Genomic DNA, 16,531 nt, shown 5'->3' with positions numbered 1-16,531 from the left:
GGAAATTTTTGAAAGCTACAATATTATCTGTGGTCTGAGCTTGTAATCATTTATCAGTCAGATAACACTTCCTGAAATTTTATAAGTATATATTTAAAAATGTTGCAGCCTATACAGAAGCCTGTGTGAACTGGCTAGGTTCATCTCCACAGAAGACTTGGTTTATATAAAGACAAAACTTCATTTAGCTTATTTGCAACAGCATCTAAATATTCATCTATTTGTTAAGAAATATTCCTCTTCATATTACATTTACATGAGTAAAAAGAAAAGGAGAGTAAATATAAAGGAAAACACAATTCTGCACTCTATGAGAAGTGACACTAATGACATCCTTTCTCTTCTTATCCATTACTAGTGCTGATGAAGTGCTGTCAGGTCCTATGTAGATTCTTTCAGATGAGTCTCTCTATCAGAGGCTCCTGACAGCATGTCACCAGTCAACAGCTCATGGATTCACCCTTCATCCTTCCTGCTCTTGGGAATCCCAGGACTGGAAGAATTGCAGGTCTGGTTGGTTTACCATTTGGAACAGTCTATCTTATTGCTGTCCTAGGGAATGTCATTCTTCTCTTTGTAATCCATCTTGAGCACAGCCTTCACCAGCCTATGTTCTACTTATTGGCCATGCTGGCTTTGACTGACTTGAGCCTGTCTACAGCAACCGTTCCCAGAGCACTTGGCATATTCTGGTTTGGCTTTCATAAGATTGCCTTTGGGGAGTGTATAGCTCAAATGTTTTTCATACATCTCTTTACAGGCATTGAAACATTTATGCTTGTAGCTATGGCCTTTGATTGCTACATTGCTATTTTTAATCTTCTCCAATATAACACAATCCTAACCAGCTTAATGATCTGTATTATTGCCGGGGTTGGACTACTCATAAATTTCATTTTGTTTTTTCCACTTATATTTTTTATTCTAAGGCTTTCATTCTGTGGACACAATATCATACCACACACATATTGTGAGCATATGCACATTGCCCGACTGGCATGTGTCAGCATCAAAGTTAATGTATTATTTGGATTAATACTCATATCTATGATACTGCTGGGTGTTATTTTGATTGCTATCTCCTATGTGAAAATTCTTCATGCTGTATTCAAACTCCCATCCTGGGAAGCCAGGCTCAAAGCCCTTAATACCTGTGGTTCCCATGTGTGTGTGATCTTAGCTTTCTATACTCCAGCCTTTTTCTCCTTCTTGACTCATCGATTTGGACACAACATTCCACAGTATATCCACATCCTCCTTGCTAACTTGTATGTGATCATTCCACCTGCTCTTAACCGTCTTATTTACGGGGTGAGAACCAAACAAATTAGAGATCGTGTGGTGATATTTTTCTGTAAGGGAGTTTGACAGTGAGCTCATGACTTGTACTCTACCAGATTTTTTCCTTGATAAAGAGGAGAACTTATTTGTAAATAAGTTTAAATAGGATAACTGCTTTACAAAATATGCTTAACACACTGTTTCTGTATTCATGGGCAGTAAATAATATACATATTTTAGCAAATATTTGTTCCAAGTCTGTATAAAATATCATTGATTGATAAATGAGTTTCCTTCCTATAATGGGTATTAGATTCTTGTTTCAAGGATAAAGAAGCTACAATACTATTTCACAATACTTTTATAAAGAATCCATTGATTATTGAGGAGGGAGTTGTAATGTCATTGTTTATCACGGTTGCACTGGGGGTTGGCTAAACATTGTTTAAGATGTGGGTTCCAGGAGTTCTGACCAACAAAATCAATCATAATTCCAATTTCTTTTATGATAAAATTGGCTCCTATCATTATGTAATGATGGAAAAAATATTGAATAAAATATTACAGCATCACTTTATAGCCTCTTCTCACTTTTGAAAAATACAACTGCAGCAATTACACAATGTCAAATATGGAGAGAATTTTCAATTTGCATCCAAGCAAGAAGGAATTTTCCTAGATGGCAAAAAATGTACAATGGAGTAATAAGGATACAGTACTAAAGTACAGAGAAATAAAAAGAGGAAAGAGAAGAATACTCTTAGGTATAACCACAAGGAAGCCTCTCATACACAGAATAAATCTCATCTTTGTATTGAACCACCAAAATTGTACAAAGATATCTTTGTCTCAGATTAACCAGGGTAAAAAGTTTACCAAAAATTTTTAATTTCACTTGCTATACAAAAACACCATATCTTCCAGAAGGAAGGTGTATGTGTGTGTGTGTGTGTGTGTGTGTGTGTGTGTGTGTGTGTGTGTGTGTGTTTGAGCCAATTAGATGAAGACTCCATAAATAGACAAGCATTTAGTGCCCCTTCCAAGCATGAAATAATCTATATGCCAAGTATGTTTCTTCCACATACGTTCTAGAAATGCACAGTAATTCACAGAAATGCATTGTGGTCATGGACCCACTAGGCCTTGGTGAGAGCCAACTGAGCATACTCTTCACTTATTCTCTTACCTTTATAGTATCTTCTCAAATACTGGTCACTTAAAAATATTTAAATTTTGTTTTTTACATTATACTAAGAAAATGAAAACCACAAATCCAATACTGCAATAAGACACTTGTAACTCATATCAGACAATCTTAACTTTTCAAAACCTTTCTTAAGTGAACAATAAAAGACAACCATGCAAAGTTTAAACATTTAGCCAAACTTCATAGATATTTTATAAGCAGATTAATGACAAACACATAAAAACTCATCAAGAAATACAAACTTAGGTTACAATAAAATGACATCGCACACATAGTGAAGCTTTTCCTTTATGAAGCCCTTGTTGGAGCAGTTCGTCTATTATAAGTGTTTTCTTTCTTTGTTTAGTTCTATTTATACTCTGGATATCAATCTATTAAAATTATAGAAGGAGAATCAAGACCTACATGAGACTTAGATACAGCTTTCAGCCTTAGGCTGGATCCTCCCTCTTCATCATGAATGTGGTTGACCCATTTCCTTAATTGGACCATTTGTTGTCTTGATTCTTTATGTATTTAGTTTTCCTGTGTACTCAGGATATTTACCCTCTGTAAAATGGATAGCTGTTGAAATTTCTCTCCTATCCTATGGGCTTCCTCTTCACTTGACTAATTGTTTCCTTTCTGTACAAAAGCTTGTAAGTTTTATGAAATCCATGTTTGTCAATTGTTGACCTTAACTCCTAATCAAATAGTCCATTCAGAAAGTTCATTCTCAAACATATTAGCTTCCTATATTTTCTTCTGGAAATTTCAGCCATTCATATTTTACATTGAGTTTTTTGATCCATTTGGAGTAAATTTTTGTGCAGGATGATAAATATGAATCTAATTATAGTTTTTACACATCGAATTTCCCAGCATAATTTGTTGAAGATGATATCTTGTCTGTAGTGTATAGTTTGACACCTTAGTCAAATGGTTGTATTTACATAACTGATGTTTGACTTTTCTATTTGTTCCACTGATTGACATATCTGTTTGTGTGTGTGTCTGTATGTGTGTCTGTGTGTATATGTGTATCATGTTCTTTTTAGTACTACAGCTCAGTAACATATCTTGAAATGTAGACTGGGATTCACTCTAGCACTGGGATTTTTGTTCATTGTTTCTTTGGCTATCAAGGGTCTTCTGTGTTTCCATAAGAGTTAAAGGATGTTTTGCTTCCTATTTCTGTGAAGAATGTCATGGGACTTTTGAATGAGATTTCACTAAATCTGTAAATTACTTTTTATGGGATTGTTACAGGCCTGTGACAAGGACAAGCCTCAGCTTGGAGAAGAGTTTTGAAGAAGGAGTGTTTGGGAGTGGCAAAAAGATCAACTCAAAGTGATAGCCTACATTATGCTAGAGACTGTTTTCTGAACATCACTAGACAGCTCAGCTCTCAGACTAAAGTCCAGTCTTTTATTTACATAACAATTCAATCATCCACCTAAGTTTCCCTCTTGATTATCCTACCAATCAGCATTTTTTAACTTTAACCCCATTGACTCCTAGTAAAAGACAGCAAGCACATTTTTTTTTTAACACTGTAAATGAATCCAGAGATCTGCCTGCCTTTGTAAGCACAGACAATAAGCTCGCAAGGTTGGATCCAGTTTTTGAGATCATCCCGCCAACCATTCCTGGACCTAAATTCTTCCTGTCCCAGGCTGGTCTTGAACTCTGCTTGCCTGTGTATCTGTCAGACTTTGTGTCTTTCTGACAAGCAGTCTCATAGTGTAGCTGCCTATGTTCATTAGGTCCATGAAGCCCCTCATACAATTCCTATTGCATTCATATATTATGTGTAGTTCAAAAATCCTGCTTATATATTTTTGAACTCATGTTTTCAGAGTTCTTTCTCACAGCCTTAAAGTCTTTTATTAAAGTTCCAGCATTTACCATTTTAGCTAAGGACATAGACACGCCTTTGGCTCCCAGACTCATGTTGTCTCTAATTATCATGGAGTCATTAACCTTGGAAGAGAAGACATACACCAATAACCTTGGCAGGGAGAATATTTCCTCAAGGAGGAACATGAAGTTACACACACACACACACACACACACACACACAAGCCTGTCATGTTGTCCTTTCCTGAAAAAAAAAAAAAACCTCTTAAAAGAAGAAATAAAGATGGCTAATAAATACATTTTAAAGTGTTTAACATCCTTAGCAATTAGGAAAAGTCAAATTATTTCTTTGAGATTTCATCTTACTCAAGTCATTGTGGCCAAGGTTTAAGCAATAATTAAATAGATAACAAATACTGGTGACAATGCAAATAAAGGGAACCCTTATTTGCTTTTGGTGAAATTATAAACTGGTCCATTTATTACAGCATGGAGAATTCTCAAAAGATCTAAAAGTAGATCTACCATGTAATTAGCTATACCAGTTCTTGCAATAAACCCTGATATTCCATCAGCCCCTCTAACTCCTTCCCAATTGTCCCTAGTTCCTCTCAAATTAATTATCTTTCTCTTTAATTATAATTGTCTTATACAAATACATATATGTGTATACACACACACACACACACACACACACACACACACACATATATATATATAAAACATATATTGAATTTATTTAGTTTTGCTCATGTGTATATATGTTTAGAGCTGACCACTTGAGATTGGATAATTTATCAGGGAGCTTGTATCTAGAGACAACTGATTCTCCCTTTCTCTGCAGCCACATCTTTCATGTAACTCTTAATTTGTAGTCAAATATCAGCTGAGTAGGACTGCTGTGCAGAAATAAAAGGGTACATATACAATACCCAAATCACCTCTAGATTATCAGGGACAAGTTATTTAGAATTGCTTTTTGTAACAGTATCAGCAATATGAGTTCAGACCAAATAGCATCTGTATACCTGTCTGAGGAGCTAGCTGGCCATTCAGGTATCTCCTACTGGAATCCTTGACAAGGTTGTATCCTGTATGATTGTTTCATTAAATTTAGAATTTGTTAAAGGAAAAATATATTCTGATCCTGAAGCATTAATTATCATTAAGTATCTGAACAAACCATCATACAAATGGGAGAAGAATCAGAATGCTGGACCACATTATTTATAGTGCTAGTAGTCTACTAATTACAAAAGACATTTGCAGGGTGTCTTTGCTCTAGAAATGGCCATACAATTGTTGTTTTGGGAACAAGAAATGTCATCTATTTTTTGGAGTAGCTATAGCTACCAAATGTATCTCAGTACTTCCAATGCTGACATCAAAAATAAGAACTGTTAAAATGATGGTTTTTGTCAAACTTCTGGAAAAGATAGCACATTGAAGTGGAAGTTTCATGTTTTATTTTTTCTTTTTCTATCAAGGTTGAAGAATTGGCTTTGTAGTGTAACACCTATTATTATTGAGAGAAATTAGTTTTGGTAGGATGGTAAGATGATGAATACAATCACTGGTGTATTGTGGGCTGCAAATCAAATATGAAATGTTTGGAGCCCAGTGGGGAAATGGGTTAGATTCTTCCAACTCCGAGAAGTGCAACTGTAGACCAGAACTGGGGACCAAGTTTTCACTTCCAGAACAGAGAGTTTAGGAATCAGGTCAACACCAGACAGTTAGGCCTTTAAGTTTTAGATCTTTTTTATTTCTCAATTTTCTGTCTCATCCCCACTTCATGAAACTTAATGACTCATAACCTATGTCAAGAAAATCCAGCAAAATTTCCTAACACTCACCAGTTTGTTTTCACTTTTGATTGACTTAGTTTCCTCTGTATCTTAGGATTTTGACTCTCCATCACTTTCATTTGAACTAGATAAGATGTTTGAGCCATATCAGAAACCATCACTCATTACTATCCAAGTATAGTCTTTAAAAGAGTGAGATATTGGCATTGGGATAGAAAACTAACAAGTGGGTAGAGGAGCCAACTCTTCTATATAATGACACTTGGTCTGTAACAAAAGCATCACTCACTGTACAGAGATGGACTTACAAAAGAAAAATGGTTTGTGACTCAACTGAGATACTCATAAGGAAAATTAGTCCTTATCTTATACTATATGTATAAATCAATTCTGGATGGAATATAAGCCCAATGGTAAAGGTAAGATTACAAAGAACATTTCTATGGCATTAGTTTAGGAAAAACTTTTTTAGTAGAACACAAGAATGTTAATTCTCATAAGAAATACTTCACAGCTAGTGAAAATTTGAATTCCTTGAACTTACCGTTAAATTAATGAAAAGATAATCTGTATAGATAGTGAAATTAAAACAAATCCCTGAGAAAGATAGCAATCCTTAAAAATAGCTTTATAATTTTGTAAGACAGAAGACTGTATTCTAAAAATTAGACACAAAATTTAAATGGTATCTTGCTATCAAGGAAAAGCTAATGAGCAATAGCCAGTAAATTCACATTAGTAATTAGGAGATTATGTCACAACCACAGTGCATTGTATTTGTACTCAGTATAACAGTACCAAGCAAATGAACATCCATCCTCTCAGCTCCCAACAAAACTAATGGTGTTTCTAAGGATGTATTGCAATTGTTACTATCATACACAATTGACAAATCTGTAATTAGGATGCAATATTAGAAAACTGGTACTTTCCATTTATGCTAAAGCTATATTTATCACCCAGCAATCATGCTCTGGGGAGTTCTAAACTGAGTATATATCTCTAAAACAATATGTACAGAAATATTAAAAAACAATTTTATTCATAACAGTGAAAAATTTAATAAAAATCAAAGTCTATCTAGAATGGATAATTTAGTGTATTTATTTAATGTGATACAAGCAATAAATTATAGATATTTTAAATCATATGAATAAATCACACACATTTATGTGTGAGTATAAATATGTCTCAGTACATATGTATAATATATCTAATATAAAATTTATAAGGTTATCTCAAATATTGGATATTGAGTAATCTCAAAAATTACTTTGGGAGCAATTAACTGGTCAGAGCATGAAGACCTATGCTGTAATGACAGTAGCTCAACATACTTTGGGGTGAGTTGTGGTCACAAGTTCATATCCCTGTAAAGTATGCACATGTACATGTGAATATTCTTTGTAAGATGTTGTAAAATAGAAATCTCAAAAATTACTTTGAGTCATACCAAATTGGCATGTGGATATTACTTTGTAGGTCTAAATCTAGGAATTCCATTAAAAAATACTGTGTCACTCATCAGGGATTACCTGGTGTCTAATTCCCAACCCCAATGACTAAGTAGTAGTAGGCCCAGGACAGCTTCAAAGTCTCAATTCTGGAGCTCCTTGGAGCCTCTGCTCAGTTATATGAATGTAGGCATAGGGTTGGGGAGTGTTTTGAATGGAAAAAACTCTAAAAGAGAGGGGAATGAGGGAGGAAATACGTTAGGCTTGAAGACATCTGGAAAGTTCAAGTCACTGAAAGGAAACATAACATTTCAAGAATGATATTTGAAAGTTCATTGTTTATGTGATTATAAAAGTTTATTAAACTAACTATACTGTGTGTATGTTGTACTTGAGATTTGGAGAACAAAAATGTGCATTGCTAAGCAATTATTCTTTGAGTTAAAAGACAAGGTGAGGTATACACAAATCAAAAGTGAGTTTATTACTGCAGTACTTCTCAATTCAGAAGAAGAAACACAAGGTAGAAATGGTTGGGCATTATGAGATGCTTAACATAAGGTCAATGAATGGATAACTAAATTCATGAGTCTGAGAGCAATTGCTCTAGGGAGCTTAAAGTTTGACTTTTCTTTGGAGAATATTATTTACATGTATAGGGATCCATCCATTCTTGACAACCTTAAGTTTTCTACTATATTGATGTTTTATGAAGTTGTCACTCTTCTTTATCCTTCTGCTCTCTTCCTGGCATTTCTCCCACTCTCCTTCATTCTTTCTCTTTATCTCTCCCTTCCTCTGTTTCTACATTTCTATATTTATGAATTTATCTATCGGTACTAAACACACACACACTCACACACATGCATGTACACTCTTCTACAGAGAGTGAACTAGTTATTTTGAAAATTAGCTAAAGTTGGGGAAGATCTCATAGATGGAATAGGCATGGAAAATGAAAAGAAAACCCTTAGAAATGTTAAATACCTTGCTGGTTTTATATTTTCACGACTGAGTTTGTGATATGTGATAAAATATCAATAAAATTATGGAATACAAAAGAAATTAAGAAATACTGAAAGAATATCAAACTTAAAAACTCATAATACGTAAGTATATAATGTATATATATATTATAAAAATATGATATAGTCCCATATAATATATATATGCATATAGATGTGTGTGTGTATATAATATATACATATGTCAACAGAATAAACTACATCCTGTTCACCACTCAGAGATAAACTAGAAAGTAATGAAATTCTCCAAATCAATTTTGCCAGTCCTTAGAAATTCCACACATTCTTCTTTAGTTAATTGTGTGTGTATGCATGTATGCATTGTGTCACAGCATATGCATCTGTGGAGGTTAGAAGACAGCTTGTAGGAGTTGTTTCTTTTCTTCCACAAAGCAGGTTCCTGTCATTGAACTCAGGTTATCATGCTTAGTGGCAAGTGTTTTTATCCTTTGATCCATTCTGTTGGCCAGTATGCCATACATTTTCATAGTGATTGTTTTTATATTCATCATACCATTTGTACTGTATTAGGTATGTAGTGAAATAAAAACGTAATAATACTAATGTTGCAAAGTTATTTTTTCTTGTTGCAATATTCTCTAGTTGACAAATACAATCCTTTCTCCCCCAGAAGAAGATGCATCTCTTTGAGATAGCTTATGTCAAGTTTTCTTCCAAAAGATGCTTAAAACCTGCTCCCGAATCTGCTTAGTCCTCACCCCATAGATGACAGGATTCAGGGCAGGGGGAACAACGACATATAGATTAGCCAGGAGAATATGAATGTATGCAGGAACATTCCTGCCAAACCTGTGTGTCATGAATGAGAAAAAAGCTGGAGTGAAGAACGCCAGGATGACACAGATGTGGGAGCCACATGTGTTAAGTGCTTTGAGCCTGGCATCCCGGGATGGAAGGCAGAAGACAGCTCTTAGGATCCGCATGTAGGAGATGGCAATTAGAAGGACATCGGCAAGCACCATTGATATAAGAATTAACCCAAATATCATGTTCACCTTTATGTTGGCACAAGCCAGTCGAGCAATCCCCATGTGTTCACAGTAAGTATGAGGAATTATATGGTGACCACAGAAAGGAAGCCTCAAAATGAGAAATACTAAAGGAAGGACCAAAATGAAATTTACTCCAAATACCACCACCAGGATGAGTCCTATTGTCCTGTTGGTGAGAATCTGGCTGTACCGCAGAGGATTGCAGATGGCAACATAGCGGTCAAAGGCCATGGCGACCAGCACAACAGTCTCCATTGCAGTGAATATGTGGATGAAGAACATCTGGGTCACACATCCCTCAAAGCTAATCTCCCGTAAATTAAACCAGAAGATGCCCAGCATCTTGGGAATTGTGGATGTGGACAGGCCTAGATCAATGGAGCCCAGCATTGCCAAGAAGTAAAACATGGGCTGATGAAGACTGTGTTCATTCTTGATTACAAACAAGATAATGATGTTCCCAGCCAGGGCAATCAAATACACAAAGCCAAAAGGAAAGCCAATCCACACATGCATCTTTTCCAGGCCTGGAACTCCCAGCAAGAGGAAAAAAGAGGGGTGGAACTCAGTTCCATTTGAACTGGACATTCCCTCTCTGTCCTTGAAATCTGAAAGAAAAAAACAACCCATAACCATTTGAAATGTATATATGCATGATCAACCATATATGTGAACACATACACATGCACACAAACACACTTATCTTTAAAAGGTGATATTTAAGTACATAAACATGATTGTTTAAGTTAAACATCTAAGACATAGGATGACAATGACTTGCACTCTTGAAAGAATGTTTACACTGAGAATTAAACTCAGGGCTTGCATGTGCTAGACAAACGTTCTTCCACTGAGTTCCTGGCCCAGGCTACATAAAGAAGGTACCTCGTGAACACTAAGTAAAGCTGCAGTCCTTCAGAACCAGTGCTCTACTCCTCTCCAGAAATATTGTGGCTGATGCTAGCAAGCCAATGCCATGAACAATAAGACTTCACGGTGTTAACACCACTTCAAACCAGTCAAGGATTAGCTCAGAAATCTTACAGTTCTCTGCACCCCTACAAAAGTAATCCATATTGTAACCCCCACCCTCATTATTTTTGTATATTTACTTGGTTTACAGTGTTGGGCATCAAACACAAGGTGTGGTGCATGTGGGGTTGAGCTTTACATAAATGGGGTAACACTTATGAAGGAAGACAGGAATACAGCAAAGATGAAAGGGGAAGGAAGGAAGAAAGGGAGCAAGGAAAGGAGGGGGAGGGACCTTTATAATATATGAAATATGGAATGAGAGTGACGGCAATCACGTTTGGAGAAATGGGTTTAGGACACTCAGTACCCTTTTCTTTGTGGGTCTGAGAAACAGGTTTATGAGAAAGAGTAAAAGAGGTCTTTTCCTTCTTCCTGTGGAGCTGGAAAGTTGTGGGAGGTTATTTTTCTTTCTTTTTCTTTCTCTTTCTTCCCTTTCTCCTTTTCTCTTTCTCTTGTCCCTTTTGCTTTATCTCTTGTTCTCTTTTTCTCTCTTTCATCCTTCCTTTCTTCCATTCTATCTTTTTCTTTCTTTTGATAAGATTCAGTTTCAAATATACAGATGATAGAAATATGTATATTTCCAAGGAATTTTTCAAACTGTTTATTGAAATGTCTATAGATATTTAACACTTTTAAACAAACCTTTTCATTTTCTCTCAAAGAAGACACAACATTGGGTGGGTAGGTAAGGGGCAATGTTTCTAAGAAGAACTGGGGGAGGGTCCAAATGATCAAAGTGCATTGTATGAAATTCTTAAGGAACTAAGAAAAATCTACACTGACATAAAACAATGAGCCTTATATTAAAACTTTGTTTAATATGTTTTTAGGTAATCTGAAATGGAGAAGAAACAGCATAAAAGACATTACCCTGTTCTAACACCTCTAACATTCAAACATCTACAATGTCTGTGCTACATAGTCTGAAACACCCCTGTTTCCCACAGGTTCAACAGCATCTCAGAAGTGTCATTTGTCCCTGTCTGTCACATTTCATCTCTTTTGTTTCAGTACCTTACTCCAGAGCCTAGACCTCAGCAGCAGCAGCTGCCTTGTCCATGATCTGTGGCCTGTGGCCTTTCAGGGCAGGCAGAGAAAGACCTCCCCTTTTGGCTTCATTCTGTATGTTGACCCCGAAAAGCAAAATTTATCTTTCTGCTGCAGTAGACTTTTCACTGCCCACCCATTACCCACAGGATCACAATTCCCTAAGGATTTAAACTTTCCTCTTCCTGAAAAAAATAGTTAATCCTCCCGTGACTACTTTTTTAAACCCTAGAATTGATGACAACTACCTTTCATTATTGGATTGAAATATGAAAGCATGAAATATGAAAGATGATTTGGATTTACAATCACAGAGCAGGATTATATCACTGAAGATGTGTAATATACTGTGAAGAAACAGAAAATATAAGACAATGCTTATTCTACAGAATAGAGTGTGGATCTTAACACAGCGAATGAGAAGGCAGGTTCCTAGCTTTTCTGTCATTTTCCTATTGAGAGTTAACTAAGGAGAAATGGTCACACAGTACCGATCCAGGACAATATTTACTGGTGGAATTGCAAAAAGAAAACAAACCAAAAAACTGGAGAATAGTTAGGGTTTTCCTCCCTGGTGAATTAACAACTTTAATTAGGGTTATTTATATGAGCATTGGTGACAGGTTATTTACCAGATCATGGACAACATGGAAATAACAAATTTTCAAGTTACTCCAATCATAAAGAATTCATTTAAGTGAATCTAGCACACCTCCCCTCGTATGCAAAATCTACATGTCTCAAATTAGAATCCTTAGTCTGCTATGCCAGAATTCAGAAAACAGCGATTTTTTACTGTGGTGTCAAAGCTTGTTATCTTTTTAGTTTATAGCAACATCACTTAGGTCCACAACATCCAATGCATGGCACTGATAAGTGTATAAACAGCATGAGAGAATTATTTCTATGATGGGTTTAGTTCTTCCATATATAAATGGTACAGGGAAGAAAACATGATATGGGAAGCTGAGAAACGGGAGAGTAAAAATGCTAAGATATTCACAAGCATATATGATGGCAAGAAACAACCCACTTGCAACATTTCCATCATATAATACGACACATTATGATACCAGCTTATGTTCCATTTCCTGGGCATCTAGGCTGTGGTTAATGTGGACCTGTTTGCTATCATCATACCTAAAACCAATACACAGAGATACTGTGGCAGCATTTCCAGTAGCATACAAATGTAAGTGCAATAACAGAGCTCTTCAAAAAATGTTGGATTTCATATTTGTAGTCACTGGATGTCAGGCAAAAAAGTTGTCATAAAGACTAATATATAGAAAAACATAAATTGGTAGAAATGGGACAAGGAGCATAGTAGCAGGAAAAAATTAATTTCAAATTTTGCCATCAGAAATTTATAACATAATTTTCTTTAAAAATATTTCAAATAGAATTCAAATTTTAATTAATCTTATCTATAAAAAGAAAATGGTAATAGAGTAAAATTTTATGAAAGCTTAATTTAATTGTTTTAAAAATGCTTAAGACAGCAGATATCAAGATATAAAAGGTGTTTTTCCATTGGTATTAATACAGCATGTGCTATAATTACAACAAATAGGCTTTCAAGAAAAAGAATATATAAAATGCCAAATAGTATCAACCTGTATGCACAAGCTAAAGGAAGCATAATACCAAAGGCACAGAATATTTAAAATTAAAAGAGCTGAAAGTACCAATTCTTGGAACTTTGTAGAAGTTCACAGTTGGAAAAAATATTTTGTAAACTTGTCAGCACTAATTAATGCTAAAGATACAAATTTAAAAGTTCTTGAAATTGAAATATAATTACATCATTTCTCTCCTCCATTTCCTTCCTCAACTTCTTTCATGCCCTGCCTTGTTCTCTCTCAAATTCAAGCCTTTTCATATATGTATAATTGTATAAATATAACCTGCTTAGTCTGATCAGTGTTACTGGTACATGATAGTCACATCAGGATTAACCCCTTGTCATTGGATTACATATTAGGTATCTCATTTCTGGAAGAACACTACTTCTTTCACTCTCAGCATATCTTGTTGCCTATAAACCTTTGTTTAAAGATAGTGCCTGGTAAGATCAACTCTTCTATGTTGGCATGCATGGCTATTGGTAATGTTTCAGGTCTTGTTTACGTGGTCCTATTGAAGGTAAAGTAATTTTGGGTGATGTTTCCCTGTTATTTCTAGGAGACAATCTCACAGTAGACCTTCTACATATTTAATGACTTATAAACTGGATTCCAGCACATATACATATAATTTCCAAAAGGAAATAATTAAAAGAAGTGTCCAAAATTATATGTATATTCTATTTTGTTACTAATAAATGTTTTAAAAAGAAAAGAAAATGTATGAAGCTGAGGTTTAAAAGTGTTCATCTTTTACTACAAAGATCCATAACTGTTCAAAATGGAGAGACTAAATGATGTTAAGGAGTCCAGCCTCAACTGGTACATGTAAAATACAATGCCTATATATAAGACGCAAGGAACACAGAAAAAGAGGGGACACAAAAGTTGTGATTGTCAGAGGACTAGGATACTATCTTCATGACAGTGTCTTCTAGCCATGACAGAGATACTACCACATGGAATCTCAATAAATGGTTGCCTAAGCAATAAATGCATAATGGCCATAGTAGTCTCATGACAACATGAATGGGAGAAATTTGAAGAGGTCCTAAATCTAAATGAAGAGTTACAGGGAATTAAAGGCCTTTGAGAGGATAAGTTCTCTCTGATAAATTGCCTAGTCCCAAGAAATCAGCCATAAGTCCTAAAATACATGTACAAACAAGCAACACTAAATGACCTCAGCAGATTGTTTGTATGTATATAAAAATTATATACATGTATGTATATATATTGTGTTATATTAGTAATAAAGAAGTAGCCATAACTTTGACAGGGAGTGGAGAGTATGAGAGCAGGTGGGAGGGGGAAGAATGGAAATAATCTAACTACAGTACTCATGAAATTTCCAAAAACTTTAAGTAAAAAATGAAACATTTAAACTAAAAATTTTACCTTTGTATGCCATGTGAACTCCACTGGGGATATTCCAATGATATATGTTATATATACATACATAAGTATATATATCATATAATGTAAACATATATGTGTAAAAATAATATTATATATTTAAAATTGTACATTTTATTAATCCCTATAAGGTTCACCCTTATTTAAAGAAGAAGAAAAACTCAAAATGTAGCTCAGTGGTTCAGGGTTCACTCAGTACATATTAGGCCTTTCGTTATCTCCCTAGCACTTTAGTGATGATACACCTAGTTAATTAGTGAATATCTAATAAATGTAAAGAATTGCTTCTAATATATTTAACCAGCAAGCCTCAGGATTGTTGGTTTTTGCTCCCACTTAACTCTATTAAATTTTATTGAAGCTCTAGAAAGCTATACATTATATGACTTATATCTTTATATGATTATATTCAAAATTAACCCTGAAAAATATTTGTTTAATATACCATGTCTATTGCATATTCTCATAAAATATTCATATGAGAATATGCTAAATTTTAAAAGCAAAAATCAGAACAAAAAAATGGTATACATCCAAATTTTAATACATGTTTTGAAATTTAGTGACTTGCTTTTCATATTTATTCCTGTAATTTTTGAAGTACATTGCTTTGAAGAAAATATGGTCCCATATAGATACATAATTGAAAGAATAAAGATTTGAGTTTTGATAAATGTTTCAAATAATAGTAAATATTTTTCTTTGATATTACACTCACAATGAATAAAAAACTCCATCTCAAAGGCCAGTTAGAATATAAAATAAGTTTATGGATGAGCTTAAAATATTTATTTATTTATTTAATCTGTGAGTGTTTGCATGTCTGTATATCACATGAACATCTGGTTCTTGCAGAGGTCAAAAGAGGGCATCAGATCTTTTAGACCTGAGGTTTGTGAGCCATGAAAATGCTGCTGAAAATTGAACCTGGGTGCTCTAGAAGAATAGCTAATGTTCTTAATCACTGAGTCATTTCTCTAGTCCTTATATCAGTGAATTTTGATACACTGCTACACTAAAAATAGTGGATCTTCCTTGCATTTAAATAAATTTTAATTATGCTGGTTTTCTTTTTCTTTTTTTTCTTTTTTTGCTTCTTTCCTTGGTGAGGTCCAGGTGCTGCTGCACATCAAGTAGGAAAGGATGAAGCAGAGCCAAGTTCTGAGTTCCATGTCTTTCTATGGGGTGTCTGGATCCTGCTGCACACTGGGCAGAAAGGGTGAAGTAAAATCTGAACTAGTTGGTCAGCTGAATCCTGGTCTGGCAGTGAGTGTTGGGAGGAGAAGATTTTCTCCAAAGATTTCAGTGTTACAGCTCTTTTTTGATTCGGCACTTTTAGACAACATTCAATGACATAGCTCTCTTAGATGATATTCAATGAAAAAAGTTGTACATTTTATTCTGAGTGAACAGGGTCTATATAACCCTTGGAAAGTGGGAAGGGGTTCTTCTTAGAGTGGAATTTTATTGGCTGAGGTTTAAGTTTCTGGGGATACCTTGTTTGCATGGAAAGATATTGCCAGAAGTTGAGCCTGTAATTTTGCCAATTCCTTACATTCTGACATTCCTCAGGTAGAATGTGGGTTGGGCTCCTCAGATCAGGTGGAGAAGAGGGAGACCCCCACTAAAAAAAGGGAGTCCTCCATTTTGTACCAACATGGGGAGGGGGTCCTGAAGAAGGGGTGTTTGTGAGCACTAGAAGACCTGCTCTGTCACGGACCGGGATTTCTCGCGGGGTCCCTGTTCCACGGGACACGGGATTCTGGCCAGGTGGGCACGGG

At 35.1% G+C, this 16,531-nt stretch overlaps 1 protein-coding gene and 1 pseudogene across 1 annotated transcript; one reads left to right on the top strand and one right to left on the bottom strand.

The window, feature by feature from the left end:
- The first annotated feature begins 430 nt into the window (after nucleotides 1-430).
- LOC116100772 lies at nucleotides 431-1,368 on the top strand (annotated as a pseudogene).
- Nucleotides 1,369-9,276: 7,908 nt separating this feature from the next.
- LOC116100771 (olfactory receptor 52E4-like) lies at nucleotides 9,277-10,215 on the bottom strand. The gene has a single exon (XM_031384503.1). It carries the CDS (start codon nucleotides 10,213-10,215, stop codon nucleotides 9,277-9,279), a length of 939 nt encoding a protein of 312 aa, XP_031240363.1.
- Between the last annotated feature and the right edge of the window lie 6,316 nt (nucleotides 10,216-16,531).

Source organism: Mastomys coucha, unplaced genomic scaffold (assembly GCF_008632895.1).
Source record: "Mastomys coucha isolate ucsf_1 unplaced genomic scaffold, UCSF_Mcou_1 pScaffold21, whole genome shotgun sequence".
Lineage (NCBI taxonomy): Eukaryota > Metazoa > Chordata > Mammalia > Rodentia > Muridae > Mastomys > Mastomys coucha.
The sequence above is the reverse complement of the archived record's forward strand: the minus strand, read 5'-3'. Positions and strand labels throughout refer to the sequence as shown.